The sequence below is a fragment of the Cervus canadensis genome, chromosome 6, assembly GCF_019320065.1.
Source record: "Cervus canadensis isolate Bull #8, Minnesota chromosome 6, ASM1932006v1, whole genome shotgun sequence".
Taxonomy (NCBI): domain Eukaryota; kingdom Metazoa; phylum Chordata; class Mammalia; order Artiodactyla; family Cervidae; genus Cervus; species Cervus canadensis.
Window position 1 is genome coordinate 74,932,726 of NC_057391.1, and position 23,398 is coordinate 74,956,123.

The following is a 23,398-nucleotide window of genomic DNA, read 5'->3' on the forward strand; positions in this document are numbered from 1 at the left end:
AATAAACAGTGGTAATACTGCCTCTCCTTTGCCTGGTCCCAAGCCTGCTGAGTCACTGTTCCAGCCTCTTGGCCCCATGATCTCTGGCTGTGTCTATGGAATACAGCGAGACCCACAAGAAACCAACACTAATAAGTGGCAGGTCACTTTGAGGGATTCGTGTTTGCGTTCCTATGCTTGCTCTCCTGGCGAGATAGGAAACCTTTAATAAGACTTTTCCAAAATGATGCTGCATGTGAAATGGGAATTTTTTTCCCCCCTCTGTTCTCCTAACAAATGACCATTTCATGAGGTTTCTTTTCATATTTTTTCCATCTTCTTTCCTGCTTCTCAGTACATTCTACAAAGAGCTTATTCCTCCGCTGGTTACTGATTGATGGTTCTACTCCCTGTGCCCTTTAATTTTGCAATAAACCAACAAGGAGTTGAGACCACAAACTTAAAGAGGATTGACTTATTTATTTGACTGGATTCACTGGAGCAACAGGGAGACTTAGTCATTTCAGTGTGGTCCTGGGGAGGGCAGGAGGAGCCCATGAGAAGGAACACTGTGTAAATAACCAGATAGAAGAAAACTTGCTTGTCCTCCCATTCCTGGACACCCGTTTCCAGCAGTGATCCCTCCCAGACCTTCGTGGGAGCAGGAAGTCTTCCACGAGACTTGCCCACAGCTTCAGGATTCTGAATTCACTGGGACTCTAGATAATGTGGAAATGATAGCACTACCCACAGGTCCTGTGTCTCTTCTTTTCAGAGAGATCATGGTGCCCTTAAAGAGCTGCAGGAATATCCACAAACCTGCCAAGGCCAGCAGTCTTTCAGACCTAGCCTCTTGACTGGATGATTTCGAAGACCCAGAACAAACCTCTCTCCCTACTACCTCCATCCCAGCAGTGTCTTCACCATAAAACTGGGGCCTCCAGGATTCAGAGGCACTAATACACTTTGTGAATTGATAACAAAACATAATAAGAATCAGTCATTTCTCACTTAACACCACCATTGTATGGAGTCACCATGCTGAAAATAAATGCAAACATCATTTCAAGTAGGAAAATAACAAGCTTCTTGAATGACTCATGTGAATAATCCTTAGTAAACTAAAGAGAACCCTTGTAGGGTATTTAAAAACGTAAACTATAATGGAAAAGAATCCAAAAAAGTATTTGTATTAATATATAACTGAATCACTTTGCTGTACATCAGAAACTAACACAACATTGTCAATCAACTATACTTTAATTTAAAAAAAAATGAAGAGTAAAAAAACAAAAGACCACATAGACATTATTATCATTTAGATTTAAGGATTGCTCCATACCCAGTGCTGCTCTCTAAGAATTGACGTGAGGCTGGAAAGACAAATGCCCAAATGGAATTTGTCCCAGCTGTGAACTCCTGCTCCAGATCCATGTTGTTTGCGGCTCTCCCACTTTTAACCAACTAACTGCCTATTCTTATTCTGCTCTTATGTGGCAGCCTTTCTTCTGAAACTCTTGTCATCGCATTTTAGCAGAAGTGAAAATACTAGCAAAGTGGCTAGAGGCCAAGACAGAAATAGACTCCAGGAGTCTGTGTCCTTTCTCTCGCCATACCTGCTAGAGCATGGTTCCTCCCTGGCCTGAAGATTCAATATTTCCAGCTCTACCAGACAGCAGTCAAACAGTCGACTGCTTTTTTCCTGCCACTGAAAGCTTGTCTTATTCTCAAACGTTTTGTACAGTTTTCTTTTACATGTGATTTTGCTTTAAACAGCACAGAACTTGGTCAGTGTTATATCAGCAAATGCCTGGCTCTGAAGAAATTAATTGACAAAGATCCATGAGGCTGTGAGTTTTCATGTTGAGAGTCTTTTATGTGGTAGAACCAGCGTAGGCTAGAGGGCCAGACAGATCTGGTTTGAATCCGGCTCTTCCACGTGCTAGCTATTTGGTCTCAGAAAATTGCTCAATTTCTCTAAACCTCAGTTTCCTCATCTTCAAAACTACGATAATAATGTTTACTTCACTGGGGGTATGAGGATGAAATGAGCTAATGTATGTAAAGTACTTGGTACAAGGTCTGATCTGATACATAGGAAGTGCTCAGTAGATGCTAGTTTCCCTGCCTCTCCCTCCCCTTCTTTAGAAACACATAAAACCTCATAGCATTTACACTGAAGGTTGAAAGATAAGAATAACACGGATGACATAACTAGGGAAAAATTCTCATACTGAATTACTTGGTACTGATTCTAGGGTGGGAGTGTTCAGAACTGAGAAATCAATGTCAGCTAGCATAGTTAGGAAGGAGTTCATGGAAGAGGTAAGATTTAAATTGGCCCCAGAAAGGTGGAAACTTAAAGAAGAGGAAAGGGCTTATTTCAGACTGGGGCACTTGGGGTGGGGTCTATAGTCCAAGTGAGTGAACTGTGAAAAATATAGAGATAGAATATAGAGGTCACAAGCCTCAATTTTTTTCACTGGGAAAATTGAAGTGGATAGAATAAAGAGCTAACATTTTTTTAGGCACCTGCTAGATTTTAGGCACTGTCTTAAGTGCTTTGTATCCAAGTCATTTATCCCCACAATAGATATGATTGTTAACTCAATTACAGAGTTGAAGAAAGGCAGAGAGAGCGTAAGTATCTTACCTGAAACTATCCAGCCAGTAGGTGGTGGAACTGACATGAAAACCCAGGAGGTCTGACTGCAGAGCCCACCCTTCTGACACACGGCAGCTGCCTGGGTTATTTTTTGGCTTCCCTCACAAGGTAGTAAGGGTCAACTGAGACCATTCTGTGAACAAACTCTGAAAAATCTAAAGTTTCATGCTTGTGGAAGATGGCGTGATTGTACTAGTTAATGATGTCAAGTGAGAGGTGAACAAGATGGTAGAAAAGAAAATTTCAGGATGGTCCACTCGGGTGACAGTGGGCAAGCTCAGCGGCCCTGTGTCCCCTCATCCCCTCTAGCAACACAGACGCCTGACACCACCTCACCTTTCCTCCCGGGTCAGTGCTCCAGGTGGCCATTCCCAAGCCACCAGAGTGGGTATGGGAGACTCGGGCCTATTCGTCATCTGGCATTGAGTGTGACCTGCCAGGATATCCGTTTTGTGGGCCGGTAGCATGTGATCGGTAGTTGGCTTCTTAGTGGCCATGATGGAAGATCTCCACTACGTGGCCTTGCCTTGGAAGGAAGTCTGCTCCTCCTCACCATGTAAATATTTAACGATTTTAATGTATTTATTCTGGGCCTGTTCTTCTTGTGTCTCTCTCAAGTTGACTCTGTTTAATCAAAGTTGATTACTGTTTGCCTTTATTGATATCATGTATTTAAGTTATAGACACAGACAGCATTGCTTCAGCTCCCAGCCACTACCCCACCCTGCACCTTTTGTTTTTAAATAACACCTTACACAATATCCCTTCCTTGAGGACGTCGTATAAATAGTTTTTGTTCAAGAGCATATCTGATGAGGCTGCTGCCTTGGAAATTTGTTCCTAGGCAGACCTTTTGACCTCCTTTTTAACAGACAGTGAGTGACCTCTGCTCCCATTTTATGCCACAGATTCCCTCTGGAGATAGAGTTGAATGCACACATCCATTTACTGAGTTTGGAGAGCCCTTGGTTAGCCTGCCATTTGCCTCTGTGCAACAGAGAAACAAGGAGTCAGACCAGTGTTGGCTCATCCCGCTTTGGAGGTTCCTCAGAGGCCCCTCTGGGCTTTAGCCTCTCCCTCCTCTAAGCCACTGTAGGCGTGGTGGGGCCTGGAAAGTAGCCAGGTCAGTGTTTATCAGGCTGGACTCCCCCAAGAACTGTATTTTCTGACCCCCCAGGGAGCAAGTGACTCAACAGGAGTGTTTTCTTGATCTCAGATCAGTCTAAGGAGGGGAAATCAGTTAATAGCAGTCGTCTGTGATGGACTGATCACAAAACTGTGTCTTTCTAATCCTCTTTGCAAATCAAAGGGAGGGGAATCCCCAGAGCCCAGGCGTACGAGTGAATAGAAAGCACCACCAAGTAACAAAACACCTAAAAAGGTCAGCAGAAACTCGGGGGGGGGGGGGTGTTGGAAATTCACCTCCCCTGCCTTTCTGTAGGGCTCGGTGGGCAGTAGGGGTGTGGGCGAAGACAACCAACCAAACACCCTGCAAAAGCCACTCGGCCACAGGAAATGTACAGCGGAGGAAGGTTTCTTCCATGTCTGAGAACCTCAGAGTCATCTGACAGTTGGCCTTGTTCTTTTCCAAGCCCTGGCTTCCGGAGACTCTTTTGCTCCCGTGCTGACTGCAGAACTGCACACCATTGGCGTGTGCACCATTTGAAGCCACTGTGAAAGCACTGTCGCAGTTCACCGATGGTGCGTGTTGTTTCCTGCAGTGGGCCCCACATCACTGACAGGATGCCGCCGAGGTCGGGCTGAAGGTGGAAACAGCACACCAGCCTGCTCTTTGTGGCCTCGTTACGACTGTCGCCCCATCTGAGACCCGGAACCAACACGTGTTAACCTCAGCCCCATTGGGGCCAGTGGAACAGTGAGCCGACCGTGGAACCCGAGCACTTCACGCCTACGTCCACGGCACAATAGCTGCTGGCCCAGGGTTTCCACTACATCCTCTCCTATGTGCACCCCAGGAGAAGTAGGCCAAGGGGAAAGCCGCCCTGTGGTGCAGCCGTTTGCTCGTGTGTTTATTTTGGCCAAATGGCAGACATGGTACTTACCTCAATGCATTTTCTCTAAACTCGGTGGTCAAGGCAATGGCTGCAACAGAGTGTAAGCAGTATATCATCCATTCCTTTGTGATTGACTAAATGTGTGTTTGTGCAAGGATGAGAAGATTCTTTTCTGTTCTTCTGTCTGTGTTGCCTCATACTGAGCCAGTATCTTCTTTAGTTACTCCCCTACTAGCTTTACCTGTGAAAATCACAGTGAAATCTACAACAGAGATTTTTTTCCCCCCAGGTCTCCTATTAAAGATGTGGATTTTATCAAGATTGAAAATATTCTTACCATAAACACAGAGTTATTTAAAGTTGTCTCCCTTATTCTTTTTTCCCCTCCTTTCTTCCTCAGACTCTGCCAATTGGTTCTATGTGGAATGGATTTCCTAAGGTTAGACATGATGAGAACCAAGGATAGTGGTGAAATATTAAGTACAATACTAATACCGATGTGGTGTGAAACCTTTTTCGTAGTGGACTGCCATTACAGTCATAATACATTCTTTTCTTCATGTCTTTTATGGATTCCCTTTTAGGTACAGAGAGGTTCAGAGCCTTTCCAAAATTGCACAGCAGGTTAGTAACAGAGCCAAAACTAAAAGGCAGGCTTCCTAACTCACACAGTAATCTTTTCATCAAGCCAAAGTACAATTTGGTCCTTTTACCACAAATATTTCTAAAGGAAAATCCCCCATAGCCTTTCAGATTTTCCCAGAGAACAGTTGTCACGCAGAAGTTCAAGATGGAAATAGCAGGCTGGAATACTAAAACCCTATCAGTTCTTTATTCTAGAGCTGACAGTTGATATTCTCTGGGCTGAAGCTAAAGAAAAATGATTTTTTTTTCCATAATGGAATGATTTATAATTTTCCAGAGCTTGGCAAAACTAAGCCAGTGAATGGTAAAACCAGATTTGTGATGCTCAAACTCCAAAATATTTGGTCTGACTTTTCCTCAAATATTGGATATCTCCTTTCAAAGCGGGAAGTGATGGGAAGGGAGGGGGTGGGGAATAGTCAGAGCAGAGGCTTGAGTCTGTGAGTATGGCTTTCCGGATCTGCTTTTAGGGGGACTTACCCTGTTCCCACGCTGTACTCAGAGCACCCCCTCTCTCACTTGGCCTTCTCCCCGCCTCCCCCCACCCCCCACAGTTTCCCTCTTCCTCTTAGCTCCTATTCAGCCGGCCGGTTGGGGCAGACACTGTCATGGTTGGGAGGCAAGAGGAAAGGATGGTGAAAACCACTCCAGGGCCTTTCTCTCAAGCCTTGGTGATGAAAGGACTCAACGAACCTTAACAATTTCTCACAGGAAAATTCCATCCTCTGTCTCCTTAAGAGCAAGGCATTAGTAACCCTTAACCAAGTCAGGATGAAAATTCAGGATTTCTGACTGAATCGAGGCCTGTGTTTAGACAGTAAGGCTCCATCACAGTCATACCTGGCAATTCAGATCATTCTAGATACCAAAAGTAACATTTTTAAAAAGGGTACCTTAAGCAGATAGGTTGTGTTTAATATAAAAATAATAAAAACAGGCTTCAAACCGGAACCCTGGTTTGACAGGCCTTCAAACCAGAGCCCTGTCATATTTTTTTCATCTTTGGGGAAAGGTTTGGCTATAGTCCCTTTATTTTTCTTAATAAAAGTATAGTTGATTTATAATATTGTGTTAGTGTATTGACCATGCAGTTGCAGAGTCAGACATGACTGAAGCGACTTAGCAGCAGCAGCAGCAATATTGTGTTTCAGGTGTATAGCAAAGTATGATTTGGTTATGTGTGTGTGTGTGTGTGTGTGTGTGCGCGCGCGCGCACGTGTCCGCACGCATGCCTGCTAAGTCGCTTCAGTCATGTCCAACTCTGCGACGCTATGGACTGTAGCATGTCAGACTCCTCTGTCCATGCAAGAGTACTGGAGTAGGTTGCCATGCCCTTCTCCAGGGGATCTTCCCGACCCAGTGATCACACCCGTGTCTCTTCTGTCTCCTGCATTGGCAGGCAGGTTCTTTACCACTAGCGCCACCTGGGAACCCCTTGGTTATACCCATATATGCATATATCTATATTCTTTTAAAAAACTTCTATGCCATTTTAGTTTAGAGCTTAGTCATTTGAGAGTGCTAGATTTGGCATCAGGCAAGCAGTTTGGGAGCAGATTTAGTGGTGAAGTCTCTCTCAGCAGCTGATGTCCTTTCTCCGGCTGCCCAGTTTATCCAGGGGGCTGCCTGTTCTTTTGGGATCTGTGATTATCAGGACCTTCACTGCACCTAGCTCTTCAGGCTCAGTTAAAGTGATCTTGAAACTTCTCTGATTCTCTGTGATGTTATAGCAGGTTTTTGGCAGAGAGTGAGCAGGAGAGGGAAGCTGGTATCCTTATGGGTGTAGAAACACCCCCAAGATGCCTGAGGTTGCCCGATGATTCCTCTAGACCAGTATGTATGTGTGTGTGTGTGTGTGTGTTCAGTTGTGTCTGACTCTTTGTGACCCCATGGACTGTAGCCTGCCAGGTTCCCCTGTCCATGGAATTTTCCGGGTAAGAATATTGGAGTGGGTTGCCATCTCCTACTCCAGGGGATTGTCCCCATTCAGGGACTGAACCTGTATCTCTTGTGTCTCCTGCATTGCCGGTTGGGTTCTTTACCCAGCTGAGCCACCAAGGAAGCTCCCTCTGGCCCAGACGACTCCTCAAACTCTGTTGCACCATGAACATGAAGAGCTTTAGTGTTCAGGCCTCCTTTGGGTTTTGGAAGTGACAAGCCACATACATGCATCTGAAGTCACTGAAAGCCACTAAAAAGACTGGCAGAATTTGGCTAGGATTGCCTCAAATGCTTAACCCTTTCATAGAGGCTGAAGCTTTACTTGGTTTATGGTTATTTATTAGCATCAGAGTCTGAAAGCACTCTTGCCACAAGATTGGACTTGTTACAGTGTAGCATTTTCATAATCTTTTAATGTATTTCTAGATGTTAGACCCTTTGTTCATTACTTTTATTAGATCAAATTCTGGTGACCTGGGCATCAAGGCCTGGACCTGTCCGTAGCTGTGGACTGAGAGTTATTCTCCCTCTTCTCCTCTGCCTAGTGCTGTCTTGGGAGATAGAGTGGGCAGGGAGGCCTGCAGACCCCCTTTCTTATCTGAACTATTAATCTCATGCCGATGACTCTAGTTCACTCTCTGAAAAGAAGGGATTAAAAAGTTTGTCTCTCACCTGCCTGCACAGAAAGCTAAATGAGGGCATGTGCCATATTCATAGGTCCTTAAAAATATCCAACTAATAGATGTTGAGCTATTGTCTTGTTGATCATGAATCTCTCTTCTGCTGACTAAACACGGCCAGATATCCCATTCCAACTTATTCTACTCCTGGTTGACCACTCAGTCCCTCTTTGTTGCCTCCCAAGAGTCAAATAAAAAGAGCCTCTTTATCAAAGGCTGGACTTTTAGGCCTGACAATTTCCCACTCTGATTTCTCCGGCACTGGCCCACTCTTTCTTCTCTCCATCATTTTCCAGTACTCAGTGGGCTGGACTATCATGAAGGTCCCCACAAAGATAATTCTTTCACACTTCAGTGTAGGGTGGATCAGGTCAGGCACATACAAACTAGTCACATACAGAGGCCCCATAAGGCAGGATTTATTCTGGTCCAGGAGCGGGAGGCATGAGTGGGGTGTGGCTGTAGCCTAGATTAGTCTTGTCCGAGTGTAGCCGAAGAAAGGTGTGCCCGCTGAAGGCAGACGGTCCACACTGGACACAGAGCCTGGTGGAGGGTCAGGCTCAGTTGGTCAGTGGACTCACCGGTTCCCTGGCCCTGGGGGCTGATGGTTCTTCTGACCAGCTCATCCTACGCCTACCTGCTTTGTTGTTGTTTAGTCTCTCGGTCATGTCCAACTCTTTGCAACCCCATAGACTGTAGCCCACCAGGCTCCTCTGTCCATGGGATTTTTCAGGCAAGAATACTGAAGTGGGTTGCCATTTCCTTCTCCAAAGGATTTTCTCAACCCAGAAATCAAACCTATATCTCCTGCCATGGATTCTTTACCACTGAGCCAATTGGGAAGTCCTACCTGCCTATCTCTAGGTATTTCCTTTCATAAGCTACCTTTTTGCTACTTACTGGAAGGGAGTTATGTTTTCGTTTGTTTGTCTGTTGGCTGGATTTTCTTCCCCAGGACCTTCTGCCTTCTGACAAAAGTGACCCACCCAATTCATTCCCACCTGTCTGCCATATCAGTTCTTCTTGTCTTTAAATGGTTCATGTTTTTATATCTCCTCTCTAGCTTATGAGAGAAGTCCTACTCTCTATGAAGGCCGGGGCTATTAGGTTATTTATAAATCTGTACTCTGAAACTTCTTCCTTAGAGAGCTTCATTGTTCCCTTGAACTGAGCTTAGCTGTTCAACTTCAGTACACATAAGGGTTGAATAGGATGTATTTAGAGAAGTTGGGTGATGCAAGAGAAACTTAGAACCCAAGGGCAAACTTATGAAACTGTTTATTTTGCCTGGGGAGGGGAGCACTAAAAATGAGACTCCAGGTGTACATGACATGATTTGAGAAGTCATTTCCTTTCATGTATACCTGAAACATCCTATAACCAGCTGTCATTGCAAGGAAGTCTTGGGAGAAATTGATCTCTCCTTATTTAACAATGAATGGAGTTTATTTAGTAGTTACCTTATACATTATATAGGGCTGCCTATTTCTCCCAGTAAGTAGATCATCTTCTCTGGCCTGAAGAGTAGACTTTAAGCTGAATTCCATTTCCTCCTGGCTTCAGATGTAAAGATGTAATCACAACCATAAAAAAACAAACAAACAAACAAAAAACCTAATAACAAAATTTCTCCTTAGTTCAAGAATCTCACTCTAGCCTTTGGATTTGAAATTGATGGTAGTAGCAGGAAGAGGGAATGTTAGATGTTTTCAACAAGTCATATTTTTAGAGAAATGGCAAAAATAGCATGTACTTTCATTTAAATTTTTATTGCTTTTTTAACATATCACCAGCCAATATTTGTTCTTTGTCATCAGTGTACTATATGTTGTACAAAAGGGAATCAGGCATAGGTTTTCTATCTAAACAAGCCAGGTATAAAGTCAGCAAAAGATAACTAAAGACAATGATGGGAGTTAACGTTTAAGCATTTCCCGTTGGCCAGTCACTATCCTCAGGACTTTACATGCGTTATTCAGTTTAATCTTCAGAACTCTGTGAATTAAGGATTATACCCAGAGAAGTTGTGACACTTGCCCATCATCACACAGTAAGTGGTGGAATCCAGTATCTGAACTCAGATCTGTCTGACTCCAAATCCTCAACCTCATCATGTACACAACACTCTTGCAAATTCAATACCAAGTGTGAGAAGGCTTCATCTTTTCAGCGGAGCAAAGCAGCAGGAAAGCCCCTCTGAAGTGTCAGTATCAGAACTCATTTTCTGAAAGTAGATAGTGTGAAGACTCTGTTCATAACATGTAGTAGTATCTGATAAGTTATTTTAGGAGTGTCGTTTTCATGACTCCAGATTGCCTCAGAGGACAACACATCTATAGGCTTCCGCCCAAGTCATGATTATTTGTAATTGATGCTGTTTGGAAAGGTTTCCATTCTATCATTTTGCTGATCACAGGCTTAGCAAATCACAGCAATTCAGAACGAACACCCTCCTGAGCTTGGTTGCTGTATATCCCTTCAGCAGTTTGGCTTTCAGACTCATAGTAAAAAGGGAGTGGATTATTATCAAAACCATGGAAGCGCTTGTTCTTTTGCCATTGGAAAGTGAAAATGTTTTCTTCTCTGTCTACTCTGTCATTGGAAGTGGCGGTGGGGGTGGGTATCTTTGGAGGCACATCTGTAGTTTGCTTTTAGGCTTGGCAAGGTATCATTTTTATTAGCTATGTATAATAAAAACATCATCTTAGTGCACGTTTCCATTGTAGGACCAGGGAAATAATGCAATTGAGAATAAGTGGTCTGAATTCCTTAGTAAATGTTTTACTTTTAACTTACTTAGTTTCTCAAGAAGACACACCAAGCCTTCATCTCTTTATTTTCCCCTGGGTACATAGTAGCATGCTCTGCAAGGTCAGTATTCAGTAACTTTTTTTCTTGTTACTGTATCACTAGTGTTTTAGTCATTTTCACCAAGCCATCTTTTAGAAGAATTCCCTAAAAAATAGAGCTTACATATTTAGTTCTCTAGAAGCTTCACTTTTTAAAAAAGACTATGACAGGCAAATACATTGTTTTCTTCATTAGTAGACAAATTATGTAGTACTCTCAGAACAATATCAGTTTGTTACTGGCCTTGCTTTAAATAATACTATCTTTTTCTTACTGAGATTTTTACATAATTCTTTGCAACTAAAGAAAGCTTAGGAAGGACTAAGATTGGCAGAAATGATCAGGTGCTGATCTTGATGTAGAAAATTGTGATTTCATGTTGTTATTAGATCTAATATCTGAAGCATGTGGCATATGCTTTATTAATAATTTATTAATCTATATAACACCCTTCTGAAGGAAATAGTAGCAACAACAATGGCTTACATTTACTGGATATTTATCATGTGCCAGACACTGTATTTAACACCTTGCATTGGTTACTGATTATCTCATTCAATTCTCATAACGATTCTATAAGATAGGTGTTATTTTACCTATGAATAGATGAAGTTTGAAGATTTAAGTAACTTTCCCAAGGTTCACAGTGTCAGAATTTGAACCCAGTTCTATTGAACTCCAAAGCTCATACCCTATAAAATAAAGAGGAAAATGAGCATAATTTCTTACTCTTGCTCCTAAATATGAATATTGTTTCATAAGAGAACAGGCTATTATTTGACCATTTCCAGATATTTTCATTGAAAGACTTATCATATGTGATTCTTACCCATCCAGATGAAAATGAGGAACACAAAAGAAGAGGAGGGAAAAGATTAGCAAGCACTCAGTGGAATTCTGCAATATCTGGCAGATACACTATTACGTGTTATAATTATTATGTTTTATACATATTATGGCAGGTACAATATCTGGCAGATATCTGCAGATCATCACTGCAGAGAAACTAGGGACTCAACACGAGCCTTGTTGACACACAAGGACCTTGGTCAGGCCGTCTTTGCTAACAGAGTACTTAATTTCTTTGCCTGACCCTGCCATCCTGCTGCCCTCTCCGCCCCCAATTAAGCTGCCATTGGCACAGGATTTATAACGTGTCATTGGTCCATTCAAGAGACAGCAACAGAGGTGCAGCTGAAAAGCTGGACAATTAAGAATGGAGACAATTTCCATTTCTACTCCAATCAGGATGGCAACAAAACCATAGCTGACCCTTGGGACAGACCAAGACAGTCTGGCCAGATGCATATTCCAGGCACCAAATGCCTAGTTTTTCAGAAGTTACATTTCCTCTGAGGGAACAAAATGGTTCACCAATGTGTCCATGATGGGAACACCCAAATCTGGGGAACTGATCGTGGCATTAGTTGTGCTGCAGTTTTCCAAGAAAGGATCTGTGTTTTGTTCTTTAGCTTTATAAACAATAGGGTAAATTTTATAAGTGAGGATTTTTAAGGAAAAGAATAATTTCTTGATAGAATCACATATTAAAACACTGTGTGGAAATAAACCATGTGAATTAAGTAATTTTAGAGATCTTTCTGGGAATTTTAAATGTTATGAACTTTATTTTGTATAGGTCGGGTTCTATTCATTGGCATTTTAAGTATGTAGTGAGACTTCGAAATTCTTTTATTAAAATTCAACTTGTTTAAAAGAAGAAGAGTGCTAGTCCTTTAGAGATGAGTTTTATTCCAATTTCACAAATTTGGAAAGAAAATTCTGATTTTCGTGTTAACAAGGGAAGAAGCCCCAGGCGTTCAGAGGTTAAATCATTGCTTCTCTTCAGCACTGTGATATTGTATGTTGCAGATATAATCTTAAAAATGATAAAATGTGTCCATGTGCATTTTCATTCTCTAGTTGGCCTTGTGTTAATATTATTCAGCTGATATGACAATACCTCTCTGTCCCAATTTGCTCAGCATTTAGAAAGAATTGATAAATGGTTTAAGCTGAAAAAAAGTCAGTCTGTTTCCTGGGTTTTCTGTGATTTGAATGACCTGGAGACTTTGCCAGATATTCTGGCCTCAAGATAAAATTGATGAAAGTCAGAGCTGGGGTTTTCCTACCTGTGTACTTAGCCGTCTTCCCCTAAACCACAGTCTGTCTTTTGATAGCTCTAATAATTTATTTGGTCTTCTCTTTTCTCCTTTCCCTCCACCTTCTCCTTGTCTGTTCACAGGTTATCTTGACGAATCAGATTACAACCCATCTGAGCAGAGCCCTAGCTTCTCAGGCAGACCTGGTGTCTCCAGCTGATGATTTGTCCCTGTCTGAAGGTAAGGGATCTGTCCTAGAGGGGCTGAAACTTGACGCTGACATACAGCCCCGCCACTACTTCTCTGCCTCCCGTTGAAAACTGAGACACACAACTAATAGGTGCTGGCCAGTAAACCAAGCCGGAGCCTGGCGATGGAGTCTTGGCCACCTTTCCTGACATCTGTTTCCTTGTATTTGTAGAATCTCTTATTCTGTCTCTAGCTTGTTCTGTCTCTACAAGTGAACTTCCTTTTTCACTTGAGTGAAGCATCTTCACAGCCATCTTCACCACTGCCTAAGGCCTGTCGCTCCTCTGTAGTTTCTTTTGGGTCCTTAGTACAAGAGCTGGTAAACTGCTAAATGACTTTGTTTTTGAGACTGATGCTCCAATGTTGGCTTTACAGCAATGTAACCTGTTTTTAAACTGGGTACTTTGGGGCTATCTAAATGTATACACTAGTATCATGTACTAGAGATGTGGCATTCCCAAACAGCTTTACAGAAAGATTAAGAAAAACTCTCCATGTAGGTAAATCTGCAAATTTTCTCCACCCTCCCATGCTAGCAAAGGTCAGACTGGCTCTGGTTTACGTAGCTAGGGGAATTACACCACAGAGCCAGTGGGTGGTTTCTAGTTTTATTGAAAGTTCTTACTTGACATTTCTGAGTTCTGCTAGTTGCAGTCTGATTTCTTTTAGAGTAGAAGGCTGTGGGCCTGGGTGGGTGAACATAGCTGTTCCAGGCCCCTCTGCACTTTCCATTTTCTGAGAATTATTCATGGTGGAATATATGGGACTTCTAGGGCTCCTAACTGCCCAGGTGGTTTTCCATGGATTGGCCTTGGTTTATGGTCCCTGCTTCTTAGTGGTGTTTTTCAGGGTGAAAATGAATTACTTCTAAAAAGCATAAAATGTTCTGTATACCCTATTTCCACACTCAGTGATGCCTTTCATTCTCCCATCACCTGGGCTAAAGAGCTGAATCACCTATCATCCTTCCCTCCATATACTCCTTTCATCATCAAGTCTACTTGATTCTTCTTTCCAAACATATCTTTCCCCTCTTATGAGTTATATTGTGAGCAATACACTGACTTACTAAAAACTCACAATTGGATTATTTGAATAAATTCCATAATGGCCTTCCCAATTCCAGCCTCTACCACATACACCCACTTCCCCATTTCTGGCTTCCTTTTATTGTATCACTCTCCTACTCATGAATCTTGAAATTATTTTAGCCCATTTCCTGAGAATGGGCAAAAATCAACAAGCTGATTTTAAAATATTCAGGAATTTGTGGCTTGTTAGCTTGCAATCAACCAGGGTGGAAGTATTTACACCATGGAAATGAACACATACCAAAAATCAGGTTTTTTTCTTTCCTTTCATGTGGATCAGTTTCCCAAAAAAAAATATCCTAGGTTAAGTTGATGCTTCTTAATTCTTGGTGGTCTGTCCTTTCCTTCCTATTCAGCCTCCGGAAAGCTCCTCCAGCGAGTGCGCGCCCTTCTGCCTGCGCTCCCGACCCCTGCCTCTGTGCTCTGCACAGACAGCTTGCCCTTCTAGAACAGCATCCCCCTTTTCACCTCTACATCTTCTTTTCCTCCCAAATCCTCCCGCTCCCTCGAGGTTTATTTAAAGACCACCTCTTCCACAAAACCTCCTTTCCTGTCCCAGGCTGCCTTGGTCTCACTCTGTCTTCCTCCTCTGTGGTCCTTCTACCTGGTCAGCAAGAGAGATTTTTAAAAGATCTTTAAAAATAATTTAACTTTTCATGGTGTCCCTACCGAATTGGCAGATATTTTAAGGACACAGGCTTTCTTGGATTCTTTTTTTATCCATGCTGTGGATAAAAATCTTTGCTGAGTGACCAGCAAGGTTTTAGCCACAGCGTGTGTGTGTGTATGTGTGTGTGTGTGTGTGCATGCGCACGCGCATGCGTGTGTGTGCGCTCAATCGTGTCCAACTCTTTGTGAACCCATGGACTGAAGCCCACTAGGCCCCTCTGTCCATGGAATTTTCCAGGCAAGAATACTAGAGTGGGTTGCCATTTCCTTCTCCACGGGATCTTCCCGACCCAGGGATTGATCCCGCATCTCTTGTGTCTCCTGCATTGGCAGGTGTTTTCTTTACCATTGTACGACCTGGGAAAACCATCTAGGCACAGAGGAAGCAGTAAATAAATGCTGAACCAATACCATAGTGAATGCTTTGTAACTGGTTAACCATGGGAATCACCTATGAATGTGATTAAAAATTGTTGTTATAATAATTACACACAGACACACATTTATTCAGTTCCTAGGAGGAGACTACAGGACAATATCTTGTTTCCTCATTTGAAAACCTGTAAGCAAGAGTACTTCTTTTTGTCCTGGCTTCCTGGTTTATCTTAAGCAAAGAGGAGGAGCAAAACAGATACAAAGGAAATTGCTTTGGGGCTCCAGTGTCACCGCTTTAAGAAAATGGTAAAGTCATATTCAAGGCAAGGGGCAGTTACCAGCTCTTTCTTAGGCAACTTTTTCTTAATGTGAAACCCAAGGGAGAATGGAAGCAATTGATGTTTTTGGTCTTTTCCTGGCATCGCGAAGCAGACAAAGAGTCTATGGAATTTTTTTTTTTTTCTGAAGTTCTTTACCAGTGAATGCAAAAGATAATAAATTTCTTAGAATATTTATACCTATTCAACTATATCACAGTGGTTACTAATGTTGCTGTGATTAAAATGTATAAATTGCTTTGTTGGTGTTGTAAGCATTCATTTGTATTGGCTTTGCCCTTGTGCTATTAGCTCCGTGAGCTTGAGCAGCTCTTTTAATCACTTTGGGCCTCAGTTTTTTTTTCTGTTCAATGACAGATTGGATGAATATGAGATGGCTGAAGTCTTTTCTAGTTTTAACATTATTAGATTGCGATGTGGGTCTGAAGGTCAGGCGCTTTCACTCATTGACGGGGTTTTAAAATTCTGATTTACAGGGTGGGAAGAGTGACCTTGTCGTCCTAGATTAAGCATAATGGGGCGGATCTTTGGAAATCTCGGCACTGATACATCGGCATACCTCTAACAGCCTCCTGCCCTCCTGTCCTGCTGTAACTTTCCCTGTAAACATTTCTGGGTTTGTCTGTCCCTTGCTCTTGCTGCCTCTCTACCACGCAAACGTGTACAGAAGAAGTGTGCAAGCCGGTGAGAGTGAGGAGTACGCTGTCATGGGCTGAGTCCAGGGTTTACCCTGTCCTGTAATGGATTTCAGCTGCGGAGCAGAGGGTACAGCTTCAAACAGCACTCCCTTGAAAACAGTTGTAGGGTGAGAACAAGCAGCCTAGAGCAGCCAGTGAGAAAATGATCTGAGTTGACCCGAGAGAAGTACCCAGCAGGGGCTGATGTGCGGAGATGAAGTCCCTTCTGCTCTGACGCAGAGCCGGGAGTTTGAGTGACCTGGCCCAACTGAGAGATCTCTTCCACACCAGCGGATCCTGTACTATTAATATCTGCCAGCTGCAGGCCCAGAGCTTCACCCTGCTGAGATCAAAAGAGCTCCTATCTTAGCTGGAACAAGGTCGTCTGCACGGGGCTGTAAAAGGGAGCCCTGGCTGGCTGCAGGGACCTCGATGGGGGAGGAGAAGGCAGGAGATGGGAGGTGTTCTCTCACGCTCCTTTCATCTCGGCTGACCAGCTGTTGCCCTCCCAGTGTTTGTGAAGTTGAGAGTTCTTTGTTTTTGTGTTGCTGGGTTTTTTTTTTTTTTTTCTCCTTATTAAATTTATGCTTAGATTATGTAGACCCACATTCACTGCTAGGGTCCATGGTCTGATTCCCTTCGAGGACTCATTCCCCAGGTAAATTATCCAGCTCCCAGGCAGGGGGAGCCAACGAAGGGAGAAGTGACCCCCAGAGAACTCTCCCGACATTGCTTCTGCTCATAAGCTGTGTGCACTGAGAAGGCATTAGAGGGCAAAGTGAATTTTCCCTATTTAGTTAAAATAACTCCTCACGTGTGTACATGTGCTTGTCAGTTTTCAGCCTGCCTTTCACAAATGTTCTTTCCTTCAAGTGGGTAAATGGACTGGTCAACGCTTATGCAACCTGACCAAAGTTATATTGTGAACCCAAGGGCAGAAATCAGGATTTTTGACTTTATGATCTACATTGTTCTTGACCAGGCACTGTGAGTCAAAGTATTTTCTTCTTCGGTATTTTTTTCTGCTGATGGAAACTCAAGCGTGTAGGTTATTACGAAGTTCAGTGTCTGGTTACTCACTAGGTTATTGTGACTGTTCTGTGGCCAAGGATATATTTCTTAGATGCCCTTAATGTTTCTTCCTAGAGGTCATTGAAGGTGCTAAGGATGATGGGATTTCAGTCACAGAGAACATCCCTTTTGCCTCTAGTGATCAGTGAAGAAAGGCTGTAACAGTCCAGCTGGCCTAAGATGCCATCCGTGTCCTATTCTGAAGTTACCTGGAATTTGAGCAGAAGGGCTTCCTGAGTCCCTGTCTATCCAGGCAGAGTTGGTAGGGGAGATTCATGTATGGTGACTGTGGACCCTGTGTAAGACTGAAGCTCTCTTCAACTCAGATCATTGGCTTTCCTTCCTTTGTTAATGTTTTGGGATAGCATTCACTCCAGTGTGGTGACATGTCCATTTCAGGAACCTAGGGTGGCATGTTAATATCCTCTTATCTGTAATAATAGTTTTGGTAGATAATGGCCTTAAAAACTAAAAATTTAAAGTATCTGGCTGGGTCAAGGAAAGAACATAAGAGAAAAAGTATTATTTACTAGGACTAAGAATGATTTCTAGTTTTAGTATTGGAAGCCTTTCTATTCCAATTGAATTGATGGCTGATTTCATGTGCAAGAGAAAGAATTTTGGGATTCATATTCCCTAACAAACCATCCTGCAAAAAGCTGGAGTCCATTTGATAGATTATATGCAAGTGTGTGTCTTGTGTCTCTTTTAAAATAAATTCAACACGCGAGAACAGCTCGGAGTGGTTGGGACAAATCAGGGACTCGTGGTTGTGAAAGAGGCAGACTTCAAAGCATGGTATGAATTTTCAAGTTTTATTTCCACTCTTGCTTTCCAGCTGGATCTGCTCTGGATTTACTGCAGGATGTTTGAAAATGTGGCTCCCTGCTAATCTCAGACAGTTGCTATGATCAATGGTTTCTTTCATTTCCGATAAAAAACACTGGTGTTTCTGCTTAAATTGTGTGTACTTTCAGCTTTATTATTATAGTAGTAATTTATTGTCCAGCATTACCCAAATTTGTAATCCATTAACCACAAACTTTGGGGTGGATTGGTCAAGTTAGCAGGACTCTGTCCACGCTTTGGCTCCAAGGCTCTGCACAGTCCAACCCCAAACTCATTGTTCATTTAGATAGGACCCTGGGCAAAATGAGTGTGGGTTGAAGCAGCTTTAAAAATCCACCTCTCAGGGTCATGGTGCAGGTTGGTTATAATTAGCACTTTGAAAATATGAAGTGTCACCATGTGACTGCAAGGTTAATATTAACAAGGATGATCAACATGTGAACATTAGCATTTCCATAGTATTTTAAAATGTCTCAATGTGATGAATCATTTGATCTGTCCCAAGCAAGTGAAGCATGAAGGCGAGAAGGGTGTTGCCCAAAGGCCCCACAGCAAGTGAGAGGTGAAGGTGCCAGAACCAAAGTCAGAGCTCCTCTCCTGAGATCCTAGGTTTGCACACTTATGCCTCTTAGGAGAAAGTTTGGGGCAAAAATGTATGTGTCCTAGTGACCTTTCCATTTTTTATTCCGAAGCCACAGACGTGGATCAACACACACAACTTCACATGCTTTTGGTTAAAAGGGGACACACACCTACCTGTGCCATGCTTCCCCTAGTAGTCAAACATCCAGGGTCCTTAGCTGGGTATATACCACTTCTAGTAATGATTCAGGTGCTATGAAAGGTCTAATTTATAGAGAAAACTTAGAAGGTTGAAACACTGCCCAAACCCTGTAGTATTTAACTAAAAGGAAACCTAAATGTTATGTGAGGTGGGGGCTGCCAGAGTTGAGAGGGGACTGGGTACAGCCTACAAACATCTGAAAAGCTGTCGGTCTCACAAGGGAGAGGAACTTGTTGAGGATTTTCAGCAGCGAGGCCGGGGTCAATACAACCATAGCTGAGGGATCAAATGGAGAAAGGAACAGTGAAGTCAACCCCCAGGAAGCACTTCTTGATCAGGAGCTCTGCTTTGCTAGAAAGTTTGCCAGAGAGACGTGTTTGAGGCAGGAGGTATGTTAAGATCAAGTGAGGTGAGAGCTGAAAGTTTTCTTAGGGAAGAAGTCTTTGAGGTGGTTCATGGGAGAGCAGTGTTAAATGTTGTGAAAGTCTTTTCCCCTCACCCTCAGACCTCTTCACTATTTAGGATTTATGGGCTCATTTCCCAGATCTACACATGTTCCTTCAGTGTCATGAAGGCAGAAGGGACAAGAACACCAAAGCCAGTTTTGCCAATTGCTTCAACTACAGACATAGAGGAGCCAAAGACCCAGAGAATGGGATGTCAAGAGGAGGTGTGATCCCGGAGGGCTACGGATTAGAAGGATTCTCTGAGAAGAGATCCTCCTTTACCATCACTGAAAAGAGTTCTATACCAAAGATGAAATGTGTCTAGGTCAGCAATCTTAAGAAAAGTATGGTTGGTTTCTAGGAGTGATGCCGGGGGGATAACTTAGTTTGTGTTGTTATGTGGCATGAAAAACACTTAGAATGCATTGGTGGTGTTTATAGCATTTGGGAAGGATTGTAACAAGGTCTGGTGAGGTGGTCTGGCCCTAGAATAGACAGTCCAGCTCAGCTGTGCCCTAGGTTTGAATCTCTCTGATGGCTTTGCTTTTCTTCCTTTTTCTGATAAGCTAGTCGATAAATACCAGTTGGATTAAACAGTATTTCATTCAGTCAGACTGACTTTTCCTGGGCATTAGCTGCATTCCTGCATATATTAGCATAGTTTTAGAGCCTTGGTCCCTCCAAAAATTTTTTAAAAAACACCTTTTTGGCTAGGTGAGGAGACCTTTCAGTGCCTTCCAACCTTATGATTTCATGAGTGTGGAGCCCTTACTTTATGCACTGTATTTACTATATTCATGTTACAATCCAGAAATGAGCAAGATATGGTCCCTGTCCTCAAGATATTTATGGTGCAGTTTGAGAGTCATTCTAAAGAACAGTATTTGGGTAGAATGTGTGCAGTGCTTTAGACAAGTAGGGTATGAAAGAAAGTCTCCAGGATTTAGGAAGAAAGGAACATCTCTCTCAGTAGAGGGAGAGCTGAAGGGTCCAGGGAAGAAGGTGGAAGAGACAGGCCTCGAAGGATGGATAGGATTTCAAGAGGCACAGAAAAGATCAAGAAAAACTGAGAACTAAGGCATTAAGTTCAAAATAGGCCTTGTCTGCCCTTTTTTCTACCAGTCTGCCCTTCTCCAAACCTGTTCTAGCTGTGTAGCCCACTTCCTTGTTCCTTAGACTCTGGGCTTTCTGTCTCCGGCCTTTTGCACTTGCTGTTCCCATTGACTGGGGCACTGGTCCAGACCTTCACTTTGCCTGTTGCCTCACTACCTTCAGTCTCACTCAACTGTCATCTTCCCAGAGAGGTCTTCCTGCATCTCTGTCTTAGATGAAACCACTACCCCCATCCCAACCTTCTCTAATCCCCTAAGCCTGCTTTATTTTCTTCATTGCCCTTATCACTACCTGACCTTATAAGTTTATTTGTTTATGGGTTTATGGGCTGCCTTCTTGCTTTTGTATAATATTCTCAAGGGCAGGGACTTTGTCTTGATCACTCCTGTATCCCCTAGCTCCTGGAGGGTACTCAGTAAATACAGGATCTCTGTTGTAGGGAAATGTAGCATATGTTGGGAAGGGGGCATTTGCCTGGGGTTTTAGGGTAAACATAGGAGGTCATGTGCAATGAATTTGGAAGTAGATTGGGGCCAGACTTCAAATGCCAGACTGAATTAAGGTTTTATGACAAAATGATCATAATATGTACTCTGTGGATTCTCTAGATGAGATGTGTTAGATGGCTTAGGGATGGGGAGATTGGAAGTAAGGAAACAATGAACTCATCAAATATTTAGGGAAATGGGACACCCATTATGCTTCAGGAGCTGTACTTAGTGTAAGGTTACAGAGATGAAAGAATGATGTTTCTAGATAGAGGACAGATCATTACCAAAGCTATGATGGCAAGAGCATGGTCATCTGAAGAAGATAAGAATCATCCCTTATGACTGGGAGTGCAGGGGGCACATAGAAGAAGGCAAGGGATGAGACAGTGCAGATCATGGACATCTGGCATGCCATGATGGGGAGTTTCCTGAGGCCTCTGTGAGAAGAATGAGAGGATGATCCATTGGCAACATGTCATTTCCTTGATCAATATGATTGATGAGACTTATTTGACTGGTGGGGAATGTTTCTCCATCCTCTTTGGTAGTTTCTTGTGTATCCCTTCCCTAGCCATGAGATCAAAGGTGGATGATCCCCGGATAGAATAGGACTGTTCTTCAGTCAAGGATAAGAAGCGGTGTTTCCCCAACAGAACCCTTATTCCAGTGGGTCTCAAACTTTAGTGTGCGTTAAAATCATGCTGAAAGGGTTATTAATACACACACCACTGAGCTCCCACTCTCAGAGTTTCAGCCAGTCTTGGGAGGGGCCAGAGAAATTGTAATTCTAGCAAATTTTCAGGAGTTGTTAATACTGCTGTTCTAAGAACCTCACTCATGGAGAAGGCAATGGCACCCACTCCAGGACTCTTGCCTGGAGAATCCCCGGGACAGGGGAGCCTGGTGGGCTGCAGTCCATGGGGTCGCTAGGAGTCGGACACGACTGAGTGACTTCACTTTCACTTTTCACTTTCATCCATTGGAGAAAGAAATGGCAACCCACTCCAGTGTTCTTGACTTGAGAATCCCAGGGACGGGGGAGCCTGGTGGGCTGCCGTCTATGGGGTCACACAGAGTCGGACACGACTGAACCGACTTAGCAGCAGCAGGAACCTCACTTTGTTGTTGTTGTTGTTGTTGTTTTTCAGCCGCTCAGTCATGTCTGGCTCTTCATGACCCCATGGACTGCAGCTCCCCAAGCTTCCTGGCCCTTCACTATCTCCTAGAGTTTGCTCAAACTCATATCCATTGAGTCTGTGATGCTATTCAACCATTTCATCCTCTATCGTCCCCTTCTCTTCCCGCCTTCTATCTTTCCCAGCATCAGGGTCTTTTCCAGTGAGTCTGCTATTTGCATCAGGTGGCCAAAGGATTGGAGATTCAGCTTCAGCATCAGTCCTTCCAATGAATATTCAGGTTGCTTTCCTTTAGGATTGACTGGTTTTATCTCCTTGCAGTCCAAGGGACTTTCAAGAGTCTCCTCTAGCACCACAGTTCAAAAGCATCAATTCTTCAGCATTCAGCCTTCTTTATGGTCCAGCTCTCACATCCATACATGACTACTGGATAAACCATAGCTTTGACTATATGGACCTTTATCGGCAAAGTGATTTCTGTGCTTTGTAGGTTTCTTTCCAAGGAGCAAGTGTCTTTTAGTTTCATGCCTACAGTCACTGTCTGCAGTGATTTTGGAGCCCAGGGGAAAAAAAAAATCTCTTTGCCATGAAGTGATGGGAACTTTGAGAAACACTCTTTATGCATTGAGTCTTTTATCCATGTTAGGCACAGAAATACCAAGGTAAAAGCATCTCTATCTGAGCTGTCAAGGAGACAATACCCTAAGAGAGGAGACAGGCATGTAGAGGGTGTATCATCAGACTAGTGGCAACCACATGCCTTCACTGGATCATCAGTGGAGTTTTCTTCAGGCTTTGCCTCACGTCTGGGAGACAGTATTTACTAGAGTGTTTCAGGGCTCTTTTGGTAGCAAGAAACAGAAAGCTACTCAAGTTTGCTTAAAAAAAAGCTTCAGGTCTACTAATAACTGTCACTACCATTTATGGACCATGTTTTTGTGTGCCTGGCATTGTACATCCATGATCACATTTAACCTGACAACAACCCTCTGAGGCAGATGGTAATCATTATCCATTTTCTAGATGGAGGAACTGACTCCTCGAAAAGTGACACCATTGCTGGCAGAGCCAGGATTCCGACTCAGAGAGTCTGGCTTTAGGACTTAAATTTTCATCCACTAAGTTCTTCTGTAAGGATGTGTTGGCATTCTCATGGCTATGTGCAAATAGAAAGCAAAGTACAGTCAGATTTCTTGGAAATTGGAAAGGTTGAAACTTGGGACACTGTCTTC

The 23,398-nt window shown here is 43.1% G+C and overlaps 1 protein-coding gene across 1 annotated transcript in view; it reads left to right on the plus strand.

The window, feature by feature from the left end:
- RAD51B (RAD51 paralog B) overlaps positions 1–23,398 on the plus strand; it is a 619,930-nt gene that overhangs the window by 441,751 nt on the left and 154,781 nt on the right. The window contains exon 8 of the mRNA XM_043472367.1: positions 13,021–13,117. Coding sequence (XP_043328302.1) covers positions 13,021–13,117 — 97 coding nt within the window. The remainder of the gene's footprint in view (positions 1–13,020; positions 13,118–23,398) is intronic.